General features: G+C 44.2%; 3 protein-coding genes across 5 annotated transcripts; 2 read left to right on the top strand and 1 right to left on the bottom strand.

Annotated features, from left to right (window-relative positions):
- Nucleotides 1-88: 88 nt before the first annotated feature.
- Nucleotides 89-1,836, top strand: churc1 (churchill domain containing 1). The gene is made up of 4 exons (XM_041959084.1): nucleotides 89-281; nucleotides 517-652; nucleotides 1,258-1,328; nucleotides 1,464-1,836. The coding sequence occupies exons 1-4, from the start codon at nucleotides 243-245 to the stop codon at nucleotides 1,554-1,556; spliced, it is 339 nt and encodes a 112-aa protein (XP_041815018.1). The 5' UTR covers nucleotides 89-242; the 3' UTR covers nucleotides 1,557-1,836.
- A 1,389-nt stretch (nucleotides 1,837-3,225) lies between these two features.
- ttbk2b (tau tubulin kinase 2b) lies at nucleotides 3,226-13,388 on the bottom strand. Of its 2 annotated transcripts, XM_041958419.1 has the most exons (15): nucleotides 11,434-13,388; nucleotides 10,838-10,960; nucleotides 10,575-10,722; nucleotides 10,214-10,287; nucleotides 9,969-10,109; nucleotides 9,760-9,864; nucleotides 9,115-9,180; nucleotides 8,938-9,030; nucleotides 8,697-8,822; nucleotides 8,448-8,605; nucleotides 8,010-8,199; nucleotides 7,108-7,322; nucleotides 6,527-6,998; nucleotides 5,251-5,951; nucleotides 3,226-4,455 (listed from the first exon to the last, which is right to left on the bottom strand). In XM_041958419.1, exons 2-15 carry the CDS (start codon nucleotides 10,904-10,906, stop codon nucleotides 4,107-4,109), a joined length of 2,907 nt encoding a protein of 968 aa, XP_041814353.1. In that variant the 5' UTR covers nucleotides 10,907-10,960; nucleotides 11,434-13,388; the 3' UTR covers nucleotides 3,226-4,106. The 2 variants fall into 2 exon arrangements, with proteins under 2 accessions (XP_041814353.1, XP_041814354.1); XM_041958420.1 differs by having other exon boundaries at nucleotides 3,227-4,455; nucleotides 6,530-6,998; nucleotides 10,838-13,386.
- Nucleotides 13,389-13,665: 277 nt separating this feature from the next.
- mideasa (mitotic deacetylase associated SANT domain protein a) lies at nucleotides 13,666-24,856 on the top strand. Of its 2 annotated transcripts, XM_041958942.1 has the most exons (14): nucleotides 13,666-14,184; nucleotides 14,656-15,452; nucleotides 15,567-16,393; nucleotides 18,039-18,254; nucleotides 20,277-20,622; nucleotides 20,702-20,768; nucleotides 20,850-20,992; nucleotides 21,077-21,180; nucleotides 21,439-21,514; nucleotides 21,656-21,744; nucleotides 22,307-22,450; nucleotides 22,675-22,791; nucleotides 23,442-23,608; nucleotides 23,883-24,856. In XM_041958942.1, exons 2-14 carry the CDS (start codon nucleotides 14,918-14,920, stop codon nucleotides 24,136-24,138), a joined length of 3,087 nt encoding a protein of 1,028 aa, XP_041814876.1. In that variant the 5' UTR covers nucleotides 13,666-14,184; nucleotides 14,656-14,917; the 3' UTR covers nucleotides 24,139-24,856. The 2 variants fall into 2 exon arrangements, with proteins under 2 accessions (XP_041814876.1, XP_041814875.1); XM_041958941.1 differs by having other exon boundaries at nucleotides 14,656-16,393.
- The last annotated feature ends 612 nt before the right edge of the window (nucleotides 24,857-25,468 follow it).

Below are 25,468 nucleotides of genomic sequence, written 5' to 3'. Positions count from 1 at the left end.
AGATGACGCCGGAAGTATGGCGGCTAGTCGTTTTCGTAGATCTACAAAAGTTGAGATAAGAGCGATTTGCTGCTTTTGCAACTATGTCCGGGATTGAGGGAGTTTTACAGCTCTAATGGGCCACTGGGACCACCGTTCCGTGCGGAAGAGGAGTTTTTGCTTCAAAACAATTAGCTGTTTGTTAGCCATCTCCAGTGTTTTATCACCAACAGGCTTTTTATAAAAGAGGGTTTAAAGTTAAAATGTGTAACGGCTGTGTGCATAAAGAATACCCGGACCGCGTAAGTTGAAGCACCCCCGAGACCCCAGTGCTTGTTTTGACGCACAGACGCTAACTTAGTATTAGCAATGAGTTACGTCAAGTTATTAGTTTGGTTAACTAGCTAGCCACCTCTAACGATGCTCTCTCTATAATGCTCTGCGGTAAAAGTAGAACATTCAGGGTGTCATTGAGACAGCAGCAAAGAGTTGAAAGTGATGGTACCAAAACAAACGTTCCTGTCATTTCCTGTTCAGGGGAACACTTGTCTGGAGAATGGCTCTTACCTGATGAACTACCTGGCCTGTGCCAACTGCCATCAGAGGGACTTTGTGCTGATCAGCAATAAAGCCACAGAAGATGATGATGAAGAGGAGATAGTCACATATGACCGTGAGTCACTCCTGTTGTGCTCCCGCTAAGGCAGACAGCCAGTTGTTAGCTGTTATCAGTGAACTCATTTTTTAAACAACTAGTTTTAATTGTAGTGGAGACCTCCAGATGAAATACCACTATTGGTTTATGCACTTCTGGGAGTATTTCTCAGTTGTGTACAAGGCCCCTTAGATTAAATGTAGGACATCTTATTGCTCCAGGCAGCATGCAATGATAGTTTTGAGATTAGTGTGCTTCCTGCTTTGGGGAAGATGCTTTTCCTGTTTCAACATGACAAACATGAGTGGCTGAGCTTACTAATGCTCTTGTGGCTGAATGGGACCATATTCCTGCAGCCAATTTTCATAATCTTGTGAAAGCCTTTAAAGAGGGGTGGAGGCTGTTACAGCAGCATATTAATGCAAGGCTTCTGATTGGTTTATGCCATATAATGTATTTGGTTTCCTGCCGTAAGGTCCTTGTGAAGAAGGGGGAATTACCAGACTCTTTCATAACTCGCCAAAAGTTGGTGGCCAGTGGTAATAATCCCAACCTTCTGCAACACTCAGCCACAGCATGTTTAAAAATAATCCTCTCATAATTAACTCCATTTGTCCTTCCAGATGTCTGCAAAAACTGTGACCACGTCATCGCCAGGCACGAATACACATTCTCTGTTGTTGATGAGTATCAGGTAAGGTATCTGTACACTGGTTTATGACTTAAGCAGATTCATTAGGAATATGTGTTTTTAATGGGGCAGTATTCATGGTTAGTTGTTGCCACTGTCTTGTCTTTGTGTATATAAAGTCTGTTTTGTGTCATCCAGGAGTACACTATGCTCTGCATGCTGTGTGGAAAAGCAGAGGACTCCATCAGTGTGTTGCCAGATGACCCCAGACAGTCTGCGCCTCTCTTCTAGACCTTGAACCGGCACGTCACGATTCCCTTTTTAAATTGAGTGTCACCACCACAGACATGCTGCAGACTGCTGGCTTCAGGGTTACAAATGTTTTTTATCATGCATTTAAAATCTTCAATTATGTACACCATATTTTAAGGTCTTGGCTATTAATGAACTACTGTATGCTGAGTTGAGTAAGACATTTAACTGTATATTACCCTCCATGACAACAACAATTATTATATGTATGGTATGGCGATTGACAATGTACTATAAATAAATGTTTTTCTACTAAGAATTTTATTATTGTCTGCATTTTACTGCTTGACACATATCTGATGTTACAAAGTGAGAATGAGCCTACCATGCAGGTATGAAAATGACAAATTGCAGCTATTTTTAAAAAAAATCCTAAAATAGCTAGAAATTGTTTAAAAAGTCATGGCTAAAGTTCAAATGTCAGGAATTAAAAAAGTATATTTATCTGCTTTTCACTGTTCAAAGTTATTTATTTTGGCCAATACCTCATCCCAAAATAGTACAGCTCAGAGCCACAATGTTCAGTTGTGGGGAAGACAGAATGCAGCTTTTACAGTTAACAAACTTATTTGCATGCACAAAAGTGCTTCAAGTGCTAAAAAAAAAAAATTGGAAATTTTTAACATTTACATTTCAAAGACAACTGGCCAGACTCGAATGCTGCAGAGCAGCTGCTGAGTGGACCTTTTTGTGAGATGGTTTTGTTCATTAATTTCCTTTTTTCAGTTTTAACATCTGGCCTTTTGTTGTGGTTTCAGTTTCCTGGGTAGCCGTGGAGATAGCCTAGTTGTACCTACCATACTGGACCCCTCAAAGACATTCACTTCCTCATTTACCAACACTGATAAACGTGGTTGATGTTTTAGAAATAGTTATCAGAGGAGTCAGTGTGGCAAGACAGCCCAAAAGATGATTAATCTTGTCTTCGTGTTTTTGTTGTTATTTTTGTGATCACATTCATTAACTTCCTGTCTGTTACAGCTGTGACTTCACATTGTTCCACAGATGGAGGAGGCTTCATTTCATTGTGGTTTTCATCTGTGACCACTCCCTCCATTCAGTCACCAGCTCATCAGCAGTCTCTCTGGTGCTTGCAGGGACGTCCGTCTTAGAAAACAGCTGCTTGGACAGAATTTGACAACCGACTGTTCTCAGGGGACATTGTGCAGTCTGAGTTGGTGTGAATTTGAGTTTATAAAATCCCCTACTTCATCACTTCAGCATGTTCAGTCAAGGTTAAACTGTCTTTTCCCATTTATCTGATCACTGACTGTGCTGCTAAGCCAGGCTTAGCAGCACTCAAAGAGGGGCCTTACTATTTCTTTTGTAGAAAGTAATTCTAATAAGACCGGTTCACTGCCAATACCTGTGAATTATTCAGAGTAACTGGGACACTGTTGCAGTTAGTTTTTTAGATCCGACTTTTCATTGGGGTGAATGCCACAAAACAAATTCAACTGTCTCAATATCTCAGAGAGAACTTAAAACTTGGGCAACTAAAACTGTCTGCATGGCGAGATACCTCTTGGCATGAATGAGGAAATTCGCAATGAAAACTACATCATGTGTTGCCAGAAAATAATATATTTGCGATCTGTCATTGATTGAATTTACTCATTTTAATATATTTATATTTAAACTGTGATTAAGAATAAAATGCAACAACAAGACATGATGAAAAGGTTCCATTTATATCAGTTTCCTCCTTTACCATCTACTTGAGTGTGTGAAATAAAAATACACATCGCTGCTGCTGGTCTACATAATGATGCATTCTGATCAGAAGCAGTTCAATAAAAATACAGATGTCTTAGCGGATTGTACAAACGAATAAAAAAACAAAAACATTTGCAATGATACTCATGCACTTTTACAATACTAATAAGTATGAGTGCACTTACATGTACATTCTAATATGCTGATGCCTTTTGCATGACAAATATTTTCTAGCAAAGTAAAAGCACACTACTACACTGATATGCCGAATGAGCAATTCATTGTTACATATAATAATTAATCTAGCTGTTTTACAGGAGTGAGGTCAATATGCGGCTGCATGCCCTGGTTCTGTACACGAATGCTGATGTTGGTATACTGCATGTGGTGTTACTTACTATTAGTGTTCATAACGCGAGAAGATGGTTTCTATTAGTGTATACCATTGTCTTAATGGTACATATCTACAATTAGCATCATTTTTACATCCCTCAAGTATTAAACATTATCTTTTTGGTCTCATATTAGGCCTATATGGAGTGAAATGAGAGGTAAAGAGTTGGCAATCTTAAGGTTTTTCTCAACCTTTTTGTTTCAACTGCAGGTATCAAGCCACATTGTCAAGTATTTTGAGACACATCCAACAAATGAATAAATAAATAAATACAGGTTTGGTTTTTTTTACATTTTACATTACATACAGTACATTCCCTTGAGTAAATATCGTATTTACACATGCTATCAGGGACTGGATGTGAGACAGCCTCTCGCTACAGTTGCACCATCAGGATCAGTCACTTGCGTCGATTACAGTCATCGATTCACTTTGCCGGAGCCTTTACCCTCATGGATCAGGCCCCTTCCCCTGGTGCCGTGGCCCCACTGGCCAGGTCCGGACCTGTCTTGCTGGTGAGCGTGCCGAGCAGCAGGGGAGCCGGGGAAGCTGGATGGAGAGCGGCTGCGTCCCTGCATTACCCCGACCTCGCGGAGCTCCTGGCGGGAGGGGGAGGAGCTTAGCGAGCGCTGCAGGGAGGAAGAGGAGCTGCGGGGGCGAGGAGGAGGGCTGAAGAGCATCCCGCTGCGGTCCTGCATCAGCTGAGTCAGACTGGCCAGGAAGTCTGCATCGCTAGTGCTGCTGGCTCGCACTCTCAACCGCCGTCGCCTGGAGAAGAGAAAAGATCAACAAATTAAAGTTGCAATCCTTAAGATTTTCATGAAATCAAACCCTTTTTTTGATACTGTCAGATTGTTTTTAGCAATAATCATTTAAGGCTTTTATGTGATGTAATTTGCTTTCTTGTAGTTTTCATTGTTGACAGACAAGGGATTCTAAGCAGCCTGTAATCCAGTGCTACTGTTTGTCATTTTCTCTCTTTGATAAGCATCGCTGTTCACTGGTTACTGTCCGAACACGTATCAGAGCTGTAGGAAGTTACTGCTACTGCAAACTGAACATTTCCTACTGCTGCTAGTTCAACTGGTGAACCATGGGGTGGCTGTTATTGTGAAGCAGTCACAGGAAATGCATTCGGTGATGTGGTTGAAATGTATTTGTCACAGAGATTAGTGTGACAGTGATTGTTCATCAAAAAAGTATTTTTTTAAAAAAATATGCATTTTCTGACAGCAGATTCCCTTTAGAGAGGAATAGAACAAGATGAGACAGCCAAAGTCAGTATCAGGCTGCACACCCCCAACTTCCAGGCAAGATAATAACTCCTATTACTGTGGCCTGCTGTTAATATTAATAAAGTAAGATTGCAATAACTTGGGCATGATGGGAAAAAAATTATCTTGACTGACATCTGTATGTTAAACACCAGAAGTATGACACAAGAGCATCTGCTTCAGTGTTTGCTGTAGTGTTAAACTGCACTACATATTTACCATCTAACAAAAAGAGACAAATGAGGGTTGTGGATCATTTTAGAATACCTTCACAGAACAACAGTCATACCTGTTGTCCACACAGGGGCGGATGGGTGGCTTCCCAGGAGGCGGTCGAGGCAGAAACTTGCTTGTGAGTTGCTCGGGTATGAAGGTGGCGCTCACAGGACGTGGGATCTTACTTTTACTACCTGATGAGGAGGACAGAGAAAGAGGGTCTTCTCCTACGCAGTCGGACCTGGAGCCTCGCTCCGAGGAGAGCCTATCCCTCGGCAAGGCGCAAGGCAAGTTGTCGCAGGACAGAGATGGAGAGGGTGAGTGGGTGGGGGAGCCAGGGACCGGGCTGCTCCAGCGGTGACGCCTCTCCAAGTTGAGGTCCCTGCTCGGAGAGTCCAAGGGGCCGCCGGGGTCCCGGACTGGGATTCGGCTCAGTCTTGGGGACGAGGGAGAGTCTCTTCGCCTGAGCAGAGCTGGGGGTGGGGAGGAGGAGACGGTGACAGTGCTCTCCACAGCGCCTCCTGCTGTGTCAGCTTGGGGCTGCTGATTGGGCTCTGAGGAGCGGTCGGGCAGGCCAGAATCGCTCTCTGGGTCTCTGTCGTTTGTCAGATGAGCAGTGGGACCTTTGGCTGGGCTTGGCACCGGAGCTAACTCCAACCTCCCTCCATCCTGTAAGATTTCCTGTTGGACTTGGTCAGATTTATCAGATGGTGCCTCTAGTGGTATGGCATCACTCCTCTCCTGGACCGGGGACTGTGGTGCACAGCTAGAGGACTGAGAAAAGTTTAATGATTGTTAGAGGGAATTTTTTTCCAAGTTGGAACACAAAAATCTTATGAATAAATGAAAATAAATACATTTACAAGAGCATATCTCAATACTACACATAGGTCCTCAGTATATAATCGGCCAATCATAGAGGTTCTCAGAACCATAAAAAGATTGAGCATCTATGTTTCCATGGAAACGAGGGACAGGTTTAAGCAACACACTACAATTGTTACAACTGTACAACTGCATTCACACACTGTCAGTTGAATGGGAAGAACAGGAAAAACACTCCTAATCCCTATTTAGGCATGTTCATGCAGTGAAATCGTCAGTGTCAGAGAACCCCAGGTCGAAGGCTGTAGTGAACCTTTTTTCCCACTTGACTGCTCATAATTATGCTTTAAACAATGTGATGTGAATGCAATCTGCAGATGAAGACCCTGGTAAAATCTGCAGAACAAGCAAGTAACAAGACCTTGAATTGGGATTGTTTTCTTTACTAGTATACAACCAACTTCATTAGTGTCATTTCACAATGATGCTTTCTGTTCATGCGTAACAAAATGCTTGGTCACCACTACCTGGTCCATCTGGGGTCTTCCCATAATGACTGAGGGCATTTGTCCCAGCATCCCCGGCAGCCTCCTGTGGCCCAGTAACCACGTGCCAGGCATGGACATCTGCGACAGGACAGGACTGCTTGGCACTGCTGCGGACTGACCATCTTGCGGCTCAGAGGACTGGTTCTCAGTCTCAACGGCCGTGCGAGTCCCAGGCCTGTCCTCATGCAGGGCCTCACCTGAAGGCTTGGTGGCTCCAGAACCGTTGCCTTGCTCTAGCTCCAGCATCACCCACTCCTGAGAGTCTCCCTCCTGGGGCACGGGACTGAGGTTTACAGCCACAAAACCACTGCTCGCTGCTCCCTCCTCCGGGTCAGGGGTTGCTGTGCCAGAGTGTTCTTCATTGCAAGAAGACGTCTGCTGCCCGTGTCCCCTCTCAGGAATGGATTTCTCCCCAACTTGAGAAAGGACAGGACGCTGTTTGCCCAAGCTGAAACGACACATTGTTATGGTGAGTTTTTGTCTGTTTCCCCAAAATAAAAATGTTTCAAGCTGTTAAAAGTATACATATTGTAATTTGGTGTATAGTGAGTACTAACTAGGCCTCAAGGAAGCGCTCAATGGTGGGCTTGGGTTCGGGTGCGAGCCTCTTTTCAAATGCCAAGCTCTGACTGTGTCTCATCCTCCTGAGCAGTGGCGCAGCACGCTCCAAGAACATGGTCTCTGATCGCACCCGTCTCGGAGAACTCTGCATGGAGCCAGTGTTGGGGCTCTGGTTCCCCTGGTTCTGGCTGTGTTCATCCTCACTCACCACCTGAGGACAATGGATCACAAGAAGGCTCATAAAACTGAAATATTGCTCATGTGTCCCCAGAAAGCTATGCAAGACTTTTATGTCTTTAAAGGGCCAGTGTGCAGGATTTAGTGGCATCTAGTGGTGCGGTTGCAGATTTCAACTGAATACCCCTCGCCTCATCCTCCTCTTCTAAGTGTATAGGAGAACCTACTGTGGCCGCTAAAAATGTGAAAACGCGACCCACACAGGCCCCCCTAGAGCCAGTGTTTGGACTGTCCATTCTGGACTACTGTAGAAACCTGGTGGACTCTGTGGAAGAGATATAAAGAGCTCTTTCTAAGCTAACAAAAACACAACGATTCTTATTTTCAGGTGATTAAACTAACTAAACCAATGAAAACATAATTATGATTACATTCCATTTCTGCCAATAGCTCCCCCTAAATTTAAAAAGGGAGGTTGGCAGCCCTGTTTTTTAATTTACTAAAGTATCAGTAGGACAATGGAAGACAGTAGATGTAGTAATAGGGGTTAGCAGGGTCCATTATCATATCACCAGGCAAAGTTAATGCAGTCTTGTGAAGAGTTCTCAGCTAATCTTTACATCCTACTGCACAGGAAGAGAAGCAGTTATTTAAGAGTAATATCACAGCATCAGGTTAGAACATTCTACTGAGCGTTTTCAGCAAACTACGTTGCACCGACCTTCCTGATCATCGGCTGGGGGTGTTTATGGTTTCGGTTGCGGTCCATCTCTTCCCATACATCTCCACCAGGGGTGGTCGGCGTAGGGATGGGGGGGCAGTTGTCAGCATCACTGAGGCGCTCCCCTTGCAGGACATCCTCCGTGTTCTCCCTCTGTAGCTCGCCCGGCAGCACTGAAGCATTGGCCATGCTGTGGAGGAGAAGGAAGGTCACCCTGCAGCTCATTTCCACAGCACGATTTAGAGCAGCCATTTCTCAGGGATCTCTGACTGTGCACATTTCTCATCTAAAAACAGCTGCAGCTATATATTTTGAATTCATGTCCAACAGAGTGTGAAGGGGATGGCACAAGTGAAACCGCAACAACGTGCCTACAGCAACTAATAGAATAAACGATTACATGTGAATAGTGACAGAGCTTTCTTTGGCTGTAAATACCCCAAGTACGCTGGCGTGAGGCGAGTGAGCTGCTGAGCAGTGGTTGCTGCGGCAGTGATGGTCAGCATATCCTCGGAGTCACATTTCTCCCAGTCGTACGGGTCATTCTCCAGCACGTTGTGGCTCTTCATAGCATTCTCAAACACTGACATCAGGAGCTGTCAGAGAGAAATCACAGGCGTCAGCGTTTGGCAACTGGAGAGGAAATAAACAGTGCGTGCAAAATATGTCAAACAAGAGATGTCCAACCTGATAGTCCGGCTTAGTGAAGTAGTCCAGGGTCAAGATATGATCCAGAAAAGTGCTAAACTCCGAGGGAAGGTGCTTGAGCATGAGTCGATGGTCATATGTCTCCTTTAGATTCCCTACTTGTTCCTGAAAGCAGACAGAGGAGAAAAATAAGAGTCTGAATGGATGCACATACTGTGATTTACAGTGATGTATATATATTTACTGTGATGTATACTGACTAATATAAAGAGGCACATACTTTGTCTTTAATTTTCCTCCACGGCAGCTGACCAACCATGAATTCAACCAGCATGTAAAAGAGGGACCACAGGTCGTCATGACGGCCCATTTCCTATGGATTAAGATACACAAGTGTAAGTAATTTCAAGGGTAAAATGAATGTGAATTTAAAAAAAAGTTTTTGGTGCATGCTCACCTTATTCTTATGAGCATTGATTGAAGCATATCGCACAGTTCCTCTGAAACCTGCCACAGGACGAGGCTGAAAGAGAATAAAGTAACGATGTGAGTAAGTAACAAAATAATGATGCGGTAAACTGGCAAACAAGTGCTAAGATGGGGTAACATAAACAACACAACATTTGTCCTTTACACAAAGTTTACTGACTCTAAATGACATTCATCTATGTTAACTTTGTTAAAGACAACTGGATTTACTGTTTTAGTCATACAGACATTTCTTGGCCATTTAAACCTTCTTCGAATGGTCACACATTGATGTCACATGAGGGTCATTCAGGCCAAATTAGCTGTTAAGGTCACACAGCGATCATGTGAAAGCTGTTGGAGTTACATCAATTCAAATTTTATTTGGTGTAAAATGTGTACATTTGCATGAATTTTGCTAATAGGTTAAAATTGTACATCCGCATTGCATGATTAAAGGCATTCTCAGTATTTTTCTAAAAAAGCTAAACAAGCATTTATACCAGATTTTTGTAATGACACCTTTTGGTTTTTGGTTGGTTTGTTGAGGATAAGTCATTTGTAGGATGTTTGATTTAAAAAAAAAAAAAAAAAAGCCAAAAATGCCTTAAGGAAGTTGGCACAGAGCACTTACTGGACGGACTTCCTGGCTGGAGTTGGTAAACTGACGGGCCAAGCCAAAATCAAGCATATAGCAGCATCTGCAGGTACTGGCTAGTCTTCCCATCGCAAAGTTGGACTACAATTTAAACAACACAGATAAACACAAACAAGTTCAAACTGTAAACTGACTGTCACACAGTCGCTCAGTTAGCATATGTACTCATCGACAGGTCAGCTTACAGGTTTAATGTCACGGTGAAGGAAGCCTACAGAGTGGATGCTTTCAATGGCCTCTAAAATCTGCTTGCCAAGTCTCAAAGTTGTGGAGACGGAGAAGGTGCCACGGGTCATGGTTCTGCGCAAATCGGCCAGATTCCTCCCCTTAAAAGAGGAGATCTGTGTTGAGTGTCACATTCATGATGCACATTGATTTGATGCGAGCAGACACAAAAAACTTGACGAGCATCGACTGGTAAAGATCCTACCTGGAGTTCCATCACCACATAGTTGAAACGATCATTTCGGCCACAGCCCACAAAGCGACACACGTGGTCTTTGCCTGTCAAGGAAATATACATACAGTATGTTTATCAATAGGCAGACTGGTTGATCACTGCTGCTAACAATAGACTAAATTTATAATCCTCATACTGTATGTTATTTCTCAGCATTTATGTTTATTGACAGATGTAAAAATTGGCATGCATTAGCTCACACTGACTAACTAAACTAAGAAAATGATCTAGGATGTTGCAACCTTTGCTACACCTATTCTTCAGGGAAACAGCTGCTCAGTCAGTTCGTGCCAGTTACTCTGTCGCTGACAAAGGCAACAGCATCACTCACCCTGAAGCTTCTTCAGCACAGCCACCTCCATCTTCAGCACCTGTTTGGGTTGCTGAGCAGACTCCACCTTCAAGGCGACAGTGGCCTGGCTCAGCTGATCCAAAACTTCGTAGATCTCCCCAAACCCGCCTCCACCTATCTTCCTCGCCTGAAAAGAAGGGAGTATTCACTGTCAACACAAAGAATGGTTGTGGAGAAACTATTCCTTTACTTTTTTTTGTTTGTTTGGATTTTGTGCTTTGGCTTCCTTCAGTGATACTTACCACTTTCCATCTGTCTCTGACCACGTCTGCCACTGACAGGATGTCAGTGTGCTCTCCAGCCCCACTCATCCTGAGTGCTCTCAGCTACTGCCTGCACCTGGCATCAGTGACGCACGCCCCTCACTGAAAACACGGCACAGATTTTAAAATTCAGACCGGTTTTCTCTTTGAAAGTCACATTACACTGCAGGCTAATGGGCGTGCAAATAACGGAAAGAGCCAACCACTACTTTTAGCTGATCATACATCTTATTGGACCTGACAGCAATATGTGGAGATCACCATTTAAATGCTACAAAGGTTAGCTACACCTCACGTCTCCAAGGTTCCTGTAAGACGCTAAGCACTGCTAGATGGTCACGAAAAGATAGCAGCTAGCACTGTCTGGTTTGTCTGACTCTGTGCCAAAACACAACTATGACTAGCGCAGCGGCAATCGCTGGTTATAAATTGCCATAAACCGGTCGTTTAATAGGATTAGCCGCTAGGAAGCTAATCTAGCTAGGTGGCGGTGTTCAATACGGCGTCTGTAAACAAGCTAACTAGCGTGCTTACTACGGACAAACATTGGGTAGAAAACCTTTCTGACCTCTTACCTCGCTTCGTTGCAGTACTGCGATCCAAGTTAGTGTGTAAAATTCGAACAGTCCCCATTCTCCCAGTGTGCTCTTACCAAGCCAGGTCATTCCGAGAAGTTGTTTATTTTAGAAATGAGATAACAGTGATGGACCATAGCTGACATTAGCTACAGTTAGCCAGCTAGCCTGCTAATGGATGGGACTGATGCCCCGTGTTCTATCAGAGCAGCGGTGATGACGTCACAGCGCCAGTCTCTCCTGATTGGTCCGCAAACTCCTGCATCCCTGAGACTCTGACAGTGAGGAGCAACACCACATACAGCATACATTAATACACACCAAGGGGTGAAAGGCACTGACACAGAACAACATGTGGTCCAAATAGCGCAGCTGTCGCCAGCAGCATTGTTGGGTCACCATACAAACTGATCAGTTATAATCATGAAAAATACAGCATCGAGTTTGCAGGAGCGTAGCAGGAAATCCTGGTGCCCCTTACAAAATATTGATCACCCTTCTTCCCAAATCGGCCCCCTCACCACCGCCGCCATCACCACCAGTGGTGGAAGACGCACTCAGATCTTTTACTTAAGTAAAAGTAGCAACACTACAATGCAGAAATACTGTTGTAAGTAAAAGTGCTGCATTCAAACACTCAGTCACTAGGGCTCTCTCAATCAAAACAATGAAAACAAAACATGTTTGATGGAGTAGCGTGGGATCATGGGAGTTATCTTCATTGTTAAACAACCACCATCACAGATGAAAATCTCTCTGATATGTTCACGGATGAGGTAATGTGTTTAAGTTTTATTCACGTTACATTTAGTCATATTCACCGACTTCCATCCTCCTTTTCTGATGCATCATTTAGCGTTTCCTGTGTTGCCATTGAGGCTGATACATTAATATGCTATATTAGGTTAATGTTGCATCTAGTGGGGTGTATTAATTTTTACTGCTGGGTAGCATGTGAAAGGGATTAACAAAGCATTGTCTTTATTCATAACAATATATCCTATTTTATTTGTTAATAGATTTTGTATTATTAATCTGCGTCTGCAAGGCAACTAGTAACTAAAGGTATTAAATAAATGAAGTGGAGTAAAAAGTATTGTAGATGAGTGAATGTATATACTTACTTTCCACCACTGCCACCCAAGTACACACATCACATATTTTTTAGGTTTGTGAAAGAAATGAATAATTCAGACATCCAAACATTACAGTGAAAAGTCATTCTCGACCTTTTAACAGATGACAAAACTGCACTGTTTGAAGAAACAAAACAAAACACAAAAATACAACCACACAATATAGCAGACCACTGCACTGATGCTTTGGGGTCTTGAGAAAAACACAATGTCGTCTGGCAAAAAAATAAAATAAAAAAATTGAACCTGAGTCAACTGGTGATGTGCTGTATTAGCCAACCAAATGTGTACAAACACACCTTCCTGGTAAATCATACCATAGTAATAACACTCAGACCTGCTGCTTCACGGCGAGATACAAACTGTCTGTCTGATGCGGCAGACATGCAATGCTGTCGTGAACAATCTGGACAATCCCCATCCGTCAGTCATGCTTTGACATTTTGTCCAGAAAGAACATGCTCGATCCCGACAGGGCCCAAAAGACGCTGCTCTGTCTATTTGACAGAGACTAATTGCAATGGAGATGTCATGAAAGGGGAAATTAGCTATAGTTATAAAAAAAAAAATGCCAGGCTGTCGTACCAGGCTGCAAACATGCTCATTTCTGCTGTAAAGCTGGCCATTTTAATATGGGGGTCTATGAGGACTGACCCACATTTGGAGCCAGCCTCAAGAGGCCATTTGAGGAACTGCGGTTTTTGCCACTTCCACATTGGCTTCTGTTTTCAGCCCTGGAGTTTGCCTCTTGCTTCTAATGTAGAAAAAGTCTGTGTCATACGCTGTTTTTAAGTACCATATCTTGTGGAAAAAATATAACAGATGAGCTGAATGAACTAAACAAGGAGAAATATGGAAATTAATAAAACATTTATTTGAATTTAAAGCTCATTTAAATTATCGGGGGGGGGGGGGGGGTGAAGGGGCTGCATCAGGATTTCTAAAATCCTGGCTCCAGCCCTGCTTTTACCCGCAGCAAACTGCTTCCGTGTGCTGAGCTGAGACCCCGCTTCCGGGACAGCCATGACAGCAAAACAAACGCACACGGATACAGCGATGGGAGTGGCCAGGCAATCGGATTGGATAACAGGATGTGAGTTGAGCTGTTTTGGGGTGAGGCGGTGCGTTCTGGGGTGCACAACTTTCTGCGTGTTTGCGCAGTTTCGCTGCGCTCCAGCCAGTCTGGATAAACCGACAGGCGCGGCTGAGACGGCTCGGTGCTGCGCAGCGCAGCGTTCAAATCTGCGATAACAGCGGAGCAGGCCGCTGCACGACACAGTTCTCACACCGCCACCGTCTCATGTGTGGTTTACTCGTTGATGCGGGGAGAAAGTTGTGGACATGTTTTCCTGAAGTGCACGGTTTTGCGGATTCGCCGTGCACCATCGTATCTACGGCGTCAACGAGCCTGCCCGGACTTTGGATTATGTTTTCGTGGGTTTGTCAGATCGCCTGTTCGCCATATTGCGCGCTGTGAAACTCGAGGGAAAGTTGTCAAGAGTTATGACATTTGCTGCGCACAATCCCTTCATGGAGCTGCATGCAGTCGACTTTGATCGAAACCAAAGTGACTCCATGGAGCTGGCCATGGAGAGCTCCGTGCACCATTGATCAGGTACATAACACTGTGTTTTTTTTTTTTATTAATTCTCGCTAATCCGCCGTGTTGCCCAACAGCACTCGGCTCTTCACGCGCTTCCTTATTGCTGATTTTTAACATAACATCACTGGCTATCGTCGGCTGATTGCACGAGTCCCTTCGTTTCCTGTATTTCTTGTTATGCCAAATGGCAGCTACAGTGTAGGCGCCTCCTTGTTGCTGCTGGCCGCCGCTTCCAAACTTCTTCGGCTCATAACGCCCTCTCTGCACGCACCTGGACGTAATTATCGAAATATAGGTTTAGCTCCAGCGGCGCTTACCTCAACTCAGCTGTCTGCCTGATTTTCTCTGTACTGACTGGGGCTGTTTGCTTGTGTAGGCCTCGATTTCCTCCTTGCAGCACACCAGTGATACACGACTGAAAACTTTTGTTATGCTTGTCCTGAGAGAAAAAGAAAGTGTCTAACCCCTCCTTTCTCTCACAAGGGTCCGGCACCGTAAAGAGGATGAGAAGAATGGACGGCAGAGCTCAGATTTGATTCTGGAAGGAGGGTTGCATGCTTCCCACCCTGCACTTTCCTTTGGGATTTATATTTCCTCCCAAATACCTCTGTATACACAATTAAACAAAGAATTCCTCAGCCACAGGCAGTGAAAGCACACTACAGAGGCAATAACTGAGTGGCTCGCACGCTCAGAGATCAAGGTTGAGAGCTCTGACTCCATTTTTGTACCTTATAATATTACTATGAGTCTCCCTCCTCAAGTTAATACTGACAAGAGCGGCAAGCATCGGGCTGCAGCCATGAAAGAGCCTGTGCAGCATTCAGGGGAGGTGTATTATGGCATGGGACCTCCGGCTTTAGAGTCAAGCCACAGTGACTCAGCTAGCAGCTCTGGTGTTTACAACCCCGAGAAAGGGCCCCAAAGTCTACCGCACTATCAACAGGCTGCTCCAGTAAAGTGGATGCACCAGGACTCCATACAGGTCCCCGCCTGGTCTCAGGAAGCTCCTGTGCCAGCCTGGGGGCAGAACTTTGGCCCCTATATGAGTGGAGTGAATGTCAGGGGTCAGATGGCGTTCCACAAGGGAGTTCACGAGGGTGTAGCTATGCCGATGGCGGGAGAGAATCAGCTGCCTGGTCCCGGCGAGGCTTATAGAGATGCCACCCAGGCTCAAGCTCAGGGGAGGGGGCTCGAGTGGGAGCAGCACGCTGCGGCTGCGATGCACCAGGCTCAGCTGCAGGCCTACCAGCACGCCCACAAAGGTGTGGAGCTCCAAGGTCAGCACCATGTGCCTTCTCACACTTTGCAGGGGTCCATGCTGCAACCCTTCCAGACAACATTTAGGCCCAGCAAGCAACAGTTCTCAACCGGTTATTACTCTGTTTTTCCAGGCAACAAGGGAGTGCCGAGCCTGGCGTACGGCGAGCAGCCCAAAACTCAACAACAGCTGCTCCACCAGATGCAGCAGCAACAAATGCATCACCATCACCAGCAGCAGCAACAGCAACAGCAGCTGCATCAGCAGCATCACCTTCAGTTGCAGCAGCAGCAGCACTTGCAGCAACAGCAGCAACAAATCCAACAGCATCAGATGCAGCAGCAGCAACTGCAGCAGATGCAGCACCAGTATCACCAGCATCACCAGCGACAGCTACAGGAGCGGCAGCAGCACATGCAGCAAATGCAACAGCAGCAGCAGCAGCAGCAGCAGCAGTTGCAGCAACAAAATGTGCCACAGCAAGAAACAGCACAGCTGCAGGTGCAGCCAAAACCGCAACAAACACAAAACTTTGTGACTTATCAGCCTCCTGAGTCTTGTCCGTCTGATGCCGCGCTTAAAAAGGAGGAGGTCCAGTCAGTGGAGCCGCAGCAGGAACCAGATTCTCATGCCCACGATGCATCACCCATATCCGCTCCATGCTCTGAAAAGGCCGCCACAAATGCTGCACAGCCAGCTGCACCTCGGCGCTCGCGTCGCCTTTCCAGAGACGGACAATCCCCACTGGGTCCCCCCTCGACAAACATCTGGTCTCAAGCCTCCAAAGAGCCTCCTATGTCCCAGAATGGGTTAGCAGGCGTACAGGCTGTGAGAGGAGGGGAAAGCCAGGTGACAACAGGAGGGGTCATCCAGATCACCAGTAGGAGAAGGAGGGCGTCTAAGGAGATCAACTTGGAGACTCTGGCCCAGAAGGCGTCAGAAATGGAGCCTGCTAAAATGGTCAAGTTTAAAAAAAAAATCACTCATTACTCTGCAGCTGTTGTTAATTTCCTGTGTATTTAAGGCATTTTTACAGCAAAATAGCCATTATAAGACTTGCTTTAGGCCCAAGAGGAATGGCAAGATGAGCTAAACTGTGCATGTAAAACCAAATTCTCTCATTTAGCAAAGTTGGCAAGCAGCTGTACAAAGAGGAAGAACCCTGTTTCTATGCAGAACTTCCTGATGGTTTACAAAACTCTTTTCTTAGGTCTGTTTACTTGATTCCCACATCTGTTGAAATCTCAGCTTTAGCAGCCTGCTTAAAAGTGTGCACAGTCATCCTGCACAATACATTGTCATGCACCAGCTACCCCGAAAAAACAGCTGTTATTGAAGATTCCTCCTTATGGATTTGAAATATTGTGCCGTATCAAAGGCGATGCCCTTAACCTTGTTATTCAGGGTTTACACTGTTAAATAAGTGGCACACCCACTGCAACTGCCGCCTTTATTTTTTCTTCAGCAGCTTTTTAAGCAGTAGTTAAATTCAGTTTTTGTCTGCTTTTTCTCAGCACAGCGATGTTTAGCGCTCTCCCCTCCGGCGGTTTATCAGCCTCTGTAGGTTTTTGTGCAGAGTGTGCATGCTGGATGTACAGTTGGAGCTGCTGCATGTCTGCACACCTCCACATTCCTCAGGCTCTTTCCCAGTCATTCAGCAGAGCTAGGGAGGGGCCAAGCTGTCAACCTGCACAGCTACACTCCTATACTCCCCAGCACACACCAAACAGGTTTAATATCGCTATTCACAAGGCAGAGCTGTTGTTTTGTGGTTAACAAGCAGCACTTTTCTGGATCAGGATAAGAGATTCAGATTTACTTTTGCCTGGAGTGCAAATCATAAAAGTGATTAATGTATATGTTTCCCTGCCACTGCTTCAGACTTCAGGACTGCTGAACATTTTATCAGCTTGACCAGAAATGCCAGGGAGGCGTGTGCACTCCGTTGAATGGAAATATGTGCTAATAAAACTAATCTGTGTGACCCTTGTGTTACGTTGGACGGAGGCAGCGCTGCAGATTTCCAGATGTTTTCACCTGTAGGAGTCGAAATTCATCAGCTTTTTGCTCAGAAAATGCAGCATTTAAAGTAAAGTAGCCACTAGACAGCTGTTGGTTCTCAATTATGTCACTTAGAGCTAAAAAAGGTTAGTGATTAATTGATTAAAGTGATCGTTTCAGTCTTTTAATCAACTGAAAACAGCAAATTTTGGCTGGTTGAAACATCTTCAGTGGTAGGATTTGCTGCTTTTCTCAATTTTATATCATACATTAAAATCTTTGGATAACAAGACAATAGAAGTTTTTTTTTCTTTTTGCAGACTAAAGGATTAATCTAATTGAAAATATAGTTAATATAATAATCTATAATGAAGATACTCTTTAATTGCAGGCCAAATGTGATTTATTATAAAATACAACACATATATTTATTCAGGTAGAAAATGTATTTATTTTTCTGAATTAATGTGCTGTAAAAATGCCTCTTTGTGTGCGTGTGTGTTTTTTTTGTCTCAATCCTTTTTCCATTTGCCTCTTAAATCAGGTCCTTTCTCTTTTCCGTCACTCGTCATCTTCCTGCCTCTTTGCTTTTGTGCCTCAACAGGAAGACGGTCCTCCGGGCAGGCAGGCCACCATGGTGCCCCTGGTGATCCCCGTGTCTGTTCCAGTGCACAGGACTCCGACAGATCCTCAGGGTGGCTGGGCTCAGGGACGACTCGGCCCGGGTGAGCGACCCGCGGGACAGCCCGACCGCAAACCTTCGGTCATCGTGGCTCGTCGGCGATCACTCAGAAACTCCATTACTGAGAGTTTTGGCCAGGTCAGTGTCGTAAGTTGATGACATTTGGTTTGATTGAAGGATTATTAATGATAATCTTTCAGTCAGCATTGAAACAGTAGATTTAGGCTGCTCTGTAATCATATTGAGATGTTAATGTTGCCTCCAGTGGTAGAAAAAGTACTCAGATCTGTCACATTAGTCAAAGTTGCAATTCAACAATTCAAAAATACTCAATTCCAAGTAAAAGTCCTGCATTAAAGTCATAATTTAAATCAAAGTATGAAAATATTTTCAACTTATCAAAAGTAAAAGTATTTATTATGCAGCAGAATGGCCCTCTGAGTATTATAATATTACATTACTAAATAGCTATTACATGTGAACAGAATTTCAGTGTTGCGTGAAAAGGAGTTAATTTTACTTTATTTATATTATTTGTTTTTTTGCTGAGAGTTAGATGAGAAGTTTGATACTGCTTTTGGTTAGCTTAGCATAGAACACTAGCAGCTAGCCTGGCTCTGTCCAAAGGTAACCATCATCTCTAAAGCAAATTGATGCGCTAATGCATCGTCTGTGTAATTTTGGTAATTGTGGTTTTATGCTGTGCTATTTCTTGCCCAACCCAGCAGTTTCCTCCCTTTTCCAGTCTTGATGCTAAGCTACGCTAAGCTAAGATTAGTATTAGTATTAGTATGGTATAGTAACTTAAACTCCTATTTTTAGTAAAGTGGATCTAGTACCCAATTGAAGTAAAAGTATCCCCGTCTTAAGTACAGTACTTAAGTAATTGTACTTTCACCACTGGCAGCCTCCCTCTGAAAACCTGTGATTGTCCTTTTGCACATTCCACAGTGAAGCGCATATGAAAGTTGTGGTTGTAGATGTTTATCCTGACTCAGACCACATTACGTAACTACCCCGAGACCCCCTTTAAATGCGACCTCAGAGGTTCTCATGAGCACAGGCACCCTCGCAGAGCGCTGCCTTTGAGATAGATTTTAGCCTGGAAAATATCCAGTGTTTGTGGTGTAGTTTAGATGATAACATGACTCAGAAACTCCACAGTCCTGAACAACACGAACAGCTGTTTTCAACTGGGCGTGTAAGTTCACAATGAAGCCCGATTGAGCAAGTGAACAATGAACTTCCTACTTATGTCACGATTATTAAGAAATGTGACAGTGTCGAAAAAACAGAAGATAAGACCAATGAGAACCAAGCTAGGGGTGCTTTTGTCCAATCAGATGTGGGAAAGGTCCATGTTGCTGCCTTAGGAAAGACGGGTGACTGTCAATATTCTGTCCAGTAAAAATTCCTGGTTGATTTGACTGCAGACGTGTTTACTGGTGATAACAACAAGTGCAGTTTAACTAACACTTGATGAGTGGCTGTGTCAGAAATACAGCGACAAGCAAGTGTTTGAATCAGTTTCCAGCACAACCAAACATGCCGCTTTAATAAAGAAGTCAGTAATTATTGTTAACGGCGTCCGATTATATGCTATGCACAGAGAGAGGAGTTTTCCACAGAGGAGCACATAAAGCTGGCAGTCTTGCAGAGGAGTTAGTGACAATTGATTCTAGAAAAAATAACGAGCGCAGATTAATTGCACTCTATAATGCCCCCCGACCCCACACATCACCGAACAAATTGCCGTCCACAGTAGCTTTGTAAATATGATGTAAGCAGAGATCAGACCCAGCAAGACCCCTGAAGCTACTGTGAGCAACCAGCCTCACTAGACTCATTCTGTCTGTGACAGATCACACAAGACTCATTTAGATTAATGTGTTTAATAGTGTGACAGCCTGAGTTTCCTGACTTCACACAATATTTAAGACTGATCTGCTTTTTTAAAAATGCAGAAAATGACCATTGAACGAGCGAACAGAACTCCCTAACTGACACCAACTGATTGTGGGGAAGTGAAAGACAGCAAATGCACCTACAAGTGTGACAGAAGGTGTTGGCTGGTGGGCACATGCTTGTCTGTTGTCAAAGAAAACAAACTAAAACTGTGATCCAAACCCTAAAATGCACCTCCATTCCTCCTCCACCCAGGACGGGGAGAACGATCCGGGGCTGGACGAGGACGGAAAATCCAAACTTAAGCGCAGACCTCGCCCGGAGCCTCTCATCATCCCTCCACACAAACCATCCACCTTCATCCCTCCATCCCTCTACTCCACCATCACTTCCTACCAGAGCAACCTGCGCTCTCCAGTGCGCCTGCCGGACAACCCCCTCACCCTGCCCCCGTACACCCCTCCGCCCATCCTGTCTCCCGTGCGCGAGGGCACCGGACTCTACTTCTCCACCTTCCTGACCAACATCGCAAGCAACCAGATCCTGCCGCCGCCGCCGCCTGCTACGCCCAAATCTGCGACACGCAGCCTGTTGCGCTCCAGTAAGTCTCAGCTGTTGCGTCTACAGGTGATAAGTACTCCTAACGAGGCTCTAAAAGGACGTTTCTTTTTCTTTTTCAGCGAGTTCTGAAATCACACCTCCCGTTCTGCCCTTGATCGCTGATGCCACACCTGTCAGCCTTGAACCGTACGCGAAGCCACCTAAACAGGCCTCTCAGGTTATCAGAAATGTCCCGACATCACCATAACTCTGTTTTTACTTGTCCAGACGTATCAACATCGGGCAGAAGTACCAGGCAGACGTTCCCGAGTTGCAAGATCAGCTCTCCTCCCAGTTTGACCAGCACAAGGCCGACTTGGTTTGGCTCCCTCTGGACGACTCCTGCCTCAAACTCAGCGATCAAGAGAGGAGTTAGTATCTCACCTGTCAGCCACTGGCTCTTTGTTTCTTCCCTGCCTGTTCTCTGAAACCGTTACTTTCTGTGTGTCTTTCAGTGGAGGATTTGATGAACATGGCTTGTTCCAGTGTGCTCAGGGGCGGAGGAACCAACCAGGAGCTGGTTTTACACTGTTTACATGAATGTGGAGGTGATTTCCTTGTGAGTATAGTGACTCATAATGACTCAGTCAGCTTACTGCATTTCCCTTGCAGGATTATTCACAGGAAACTTTTGAATTAAATCAAATTCCTTAAACTTGACAGCAGCAGAATCTTAAGAAATCTTTATTAACATGTATTTTTCAAACATTGCCTCATTTTCACTGTAAATTTGTGGTTCTTGCTGTATAGTGCTGCACGGTTAAAGCACTAAAATGAAGAACAATGACTCATTGCAATTAATCCTGTTGATTTAAAGGTGCTGCTGGGGCGCTTGATGCTTCAGGACCCAGTTTTCCCCAAAGGCCATCACCTGGCGGGTTATCACTACTCAGGTGAGTATGGACATGAAAGAAAAATAAGCTGCTTCCGTCTCTTCACCTTCCTGCTTCCTGCTGTCGTTTTCCCCTCCTCTCTCCACACGTTTCCTCATTCTCTCTCGTGAGCCGCATTAAATTGCACTGATTTACTCACAGGCTCTGACTGCTGGACCGCAGAAGAGAAGCGCTACTTCAATAAGGGGATCTCTGCCTACAGGAAGGACTTCTTTATGGTGCAGAAACTGGTACGCTCGTTAAATTGTCCCTGCAGCATGAACTATTATGAATCAATGTCGATAAATCTCACAAAAAACACATTTGCATTTAATTAAACGTGCCCCGTGTAGCATTTCAGCAGCAATAAATCACGAACACATTAATTTTGAAGCATTAGTATAATTGCTTCAAACAAAAAAAGCTAGATTTTCAAACGTACTGGCTTGTGCCTGCGTTTGATTTCAGATTCAGATGTTACGGAAAATGTCCTTTTTCATCACAGACGTCTAAAACTTAGGTTAAAGTTTCAAAACGCACAAAAAAGAGGAAAATTAGACCAAACAAGTCTTGTGACAGGAAGTAGCTGGATTTCTGGTCAATGTGGTCTTCATTTTGAAGAACAGCAATAATAATTCCACCGGCATGAGACACAGGCTGACACTCATCTTAAGCTTGTCTTCTTTACATTATTCTATTCTATATGTGGACGCTACACTTACATGATGTCAGATCCATCCCACACAGCAGCATCACAGTGGAAGAGCTTAAGTAATAACATAAACAATCTGCATGTGTACGGTTTTTGGACAGGTGCAGACCAAGACTGTGGCTCAGTGTGTGGAGTTTTACTACACATACAAGAAGCAGGTGAAGATCGGTCGCAACGGGATTTTAACCTTTGGCCCTCCGGATTCACCAGTGGAGAAGCACACAGAGGCCGTGGTGGATGTTAAGGTTGAGTGGCTTAGATTTACCATACAGATGTGTGACGAAGCATTAAAGTCACTCGGTTAATGTGATGGTACTGACATAAACTGAGTCAGGGAGTGAATTTCAATTCTTAACAGTGGACGAGGGAAACCAAATAATCATTTTTTAATCCTAAATGAGAGCTTTAAAGGTTCTAACATTTTGTGTAATGAGCTTTGTTTTTTTGCTTTTGGTTTGATTCATTACAGAGTTCACAGCAGTCAAAATTGACGGATGGCGACGAGAAGAGGGACGTTTCTTACGACCAGTTCCATGAGAGCAGCCAGCAGGCGAGGGTTGCTCGGTCACTACAGGCTCACGACTATGTAAGTGTTTCACTACACGTTCCAGTATCTGCAAGTGCATAGTACACCTCACACAACAGGTGAACAAACCCCAGAGCATGTTTTCTGTGAAGTACAGGAGGAGAAAGTACTCAGATCTCCAACTAAGTAAAAGTGTGTAATATACTGTGTTGCAAGTAAAATTCATGCATTTAAGCTACATGTACAAAAGCATTAGCATCAAAATATACTTAAAGGACCAAAAGCAAAAGTACTCAGAATGCAAAATGCTTTCAGAATAATGTACCTCATACAATTGGTTTCTAATTATGGATGCATTAGTGTGATCATCGCTTCAATAAAGATTTATTTTAATCTATAATAGTCATAATTTGTTTGATTATATTTTGAATTAACTGATTAACTAAATCTGCAAAATTAACTAAAGTTGTTACAATATTGTTATATAATGAAGTGTTTGCCTCAGAATTATGGTGGAGTAGAAGTATAAAGTAGCAGAAAATGGAAATACTTAAGTAAAGTACCTCAAAATTGTGCTTGAAATACAGCACTTGAGTAAATGTACTTAGTTCCACCACTGCTGTTAAGTTTGATGTGTCAAGAAGCCTGGTTGAGTCTGTGCCAAGTAAAAACGTGTCAGGCTAACATCTGCTTGTTTTTTGGTGCTGCAGGCAGGAACGATGGTGATGATCAAAGAGCCGGACGCTGTGAACAAGGAGGCTCACCAGCCGGCAGCAGCTCACAGACCTCGGGCTGAGCCCGCAGTGAAGAAGAGCAAAGCGCCAGTGAAGCCCCCGCAGGATCCTGATGCAGTATTTCCGTGCAAGAAATGTGGCAGGTACGGCCAGATCGTCAGAGATGCACTTCATTTTTTATCTGTAGTTTAGACTAAATGGTTCTCTCTTGCAGCCTCACAGTAGCTCATTGTGGGGATCACCTGCTGGTCTTCATATGGGTCAAAAATATGGAAACCCACAGTTTTAAATAATAGATAAAATAGGGATGAAGATAAGAAAATGTTTTGAAATTTAAATAGAGGGGAAAAAAAGGCATTTTGAATTCACACCTGCTGGAATAAAACAGCGAAATGTTGCGTAATTCCTTTCCCACAGGGTGTTTTATAAAGTGAAGAGTCGAAGTGCTCACATGAAAAGTCATGCGGAGCAGGAGAAGAAGGCTGCAGCGCTGCGTCAGAAAGAGGAGGAGGAGCAGGCAGCAGCTGAAGCTCGAGCCAGGAAGGTGGCGGCGGCGGCGGCGGCTGCAGCTCATCAGGGAGGAAATGGGAACGGAGTGATGGCGCAGGCGGAGGTCAGCGGCCAGGAAGACTCATCTGAGGCCGAGGATGACGACGACGAAGACTGGCATTGAGAGGAGGAGAGAAATCAATGACGAGGATTGATGGGTAGACAGGGGGTCAGATCAGAGAGCGAGGGCTGAAAAAAGATGTACTGCCTCACGCAGAGCAGAATGAGGTCTTCCCGTTAACCTTCACACTCCTTCGCAGGCTGACTGCGTGCGAGCGCTCTGCAGCAGCCAGGCCGTCACACTCCAGTTTCACACATTTGTATCTTTTAAATATTCAGAGGAAGTTTATTTTTTGTAAATGCACTTATACTGTACGCTTCTGCTTTTTGCCAATATTGCCTTTTTATATCCTTTATTTAATTGAATATATGTCAAAATATTACACATTTTCATTGCGTGGACTTACGGTGATATGATATTTCATAAGATAATCAGGATGCCTGTTTAGCAATACGACATCGAGATCAAAGATCAGAACAATCTTTTCACTTATAGCTGCAGCCCTTTTAAATAATTATAGTGTAAGAGCCCGTATTTAAAGTCTTTCTCTTAGGAAAATATTATGCTGAATTTTGCAGATTTCCATCAGACTTTTAGGTTGGTTACACTTATTTTTTACAACTAAGGGACCTTGAAATGAATATGTACAAAAAAAGTATATATGAGATTGCCATATATTTATGATACTGCATTTTGCATTGATTTTGGTAATATAAAAACTAATCACGTCAGCTGCAATATGACTTGTGAATTGAAAAGTTTATTAAAAATCTCTACTGTTCCAAGAAGTGTTCTCTTTGTCAGTCACCGTCTGGTCAGCGTATGATTGCAAGACACGGTTGCTCCAGCAGGTGGAGGCAGCGGTTCACTATGTTGCAGGATATTTACTTTGTGGGGCCGTTTCTCATTTTACCGGACCGTCTCCTTAAATCTCTTTATGTAAATAGTGCTCCTTACGCCAACGTGTGCATGCACTAAGCAAGAAACACTTGCCACATTAAAATATAAATATAAAATCCTGCATTCATAGGTCTGACTCAGTATCCTCGGCAGGCTCCACGGGCCTATCATTTTCGGATTAAGGGCTGAAAAGCCAACTCATCTTCAGTCACGAGGGTGTGGTGAAATTTGGCATTGATCGGAGGTGACATAACTCAGCCATTTAAAGAGCGTGCTCAGTAAGGGGAAGTGTAGCCTGTCGCCCCCGGGAGATGAGATGCACAGCACATTGCCCTGAGATCAGGAAGGACAAAGTGGCCCTGTTCCTGTCCGCCGCTCCTCACTGACAAGTTGGACCTTGACAGCTCTCGTTTATTTTCCTGCTCCTGCAGAAATTGGCTGCAGAAGCAGGGTTACACACACACACACACACACACACACACACACACACACA

The sequence above is a fragment of the Chelmon rostratus genome, chromosome 18, assembly GCF_017976325.1.
Source record: "Chelmon rostratus isolate fCheRos1 chromosome 18, fCheRos1.pri, whole genome shotgun sequence".
Taxonomy (NCBI): Eukaryota; Metazoa; Chordata; class Actinopteri; order Chaetodontiformes; family Chaetodontidae; genus Chelmon; species Chelmon rostratus.
Note: the sequence above shows the minus strand (reverse complement) of the source record. Positions and strands in the feature narration are given on the sequence as shown.

Coding starts and splice junctions, on each gene's coding strand:
- churc1 (XM_041959084.1), top strand. CDS start 243: ATGTGTAACGGCTGTGTGCATAAAGAATACCCGGACCGC. Junction 653..1,257: donor GGAGATAGTCACATATGACC/GTGAGTCACTCC, acceptor TTGTCCTTCCAG/ATGTCTGCAAAAACTGTGAC. Junction 1,329..1,463: donor CTGTTGTTGATGAGTATCAG/GTAAGGTATCTG, acceptor TGTGTCATCCAG/GAGTACACTATGCTCTGCAT.
- ttbk2b (XM_041958419.1), bottom strand. CDS start 10,906: ATGAGTGGGGCTGGAGAGCACACTGACATCCTGTCAGTGGCAGACGTG. Junction 9,031..9,114: donor TCAATGCTCATAAGAATAAG/GTGAGCATGCAC, acceptor CTTAATCCATAG/GAAATGGGCCGTCATGACGA. Junction 7,323..8,009: donor CCCAGCCGATGATCAGGAAG/GTCGGTGCAACG, acceptor CATTGTCCTCAG/GTGGTGAGTGAGGATGAACA.
- mideasa (XM_041958941.1), top strand. CDS start 14,918: ATGAGTCTCCCTCCTCAAGTTAATACTGACAAGAGCGGCAAGCATCGG. Junction 21,181..21,438: donor AATGTGGAGGTGATTTCCTT/GTGAGTATAGTG, acceptor GTTGATTTAAAG/GTGCTGCTGGGGCGCTTGAT. Junction 21,745..22,306: donor TCTTTATGGTGCAGAAACTG/GTACGCTCGTTA, acceptor GTTTTTGGACAG/GTGCAGACCAAGACTGTGGC.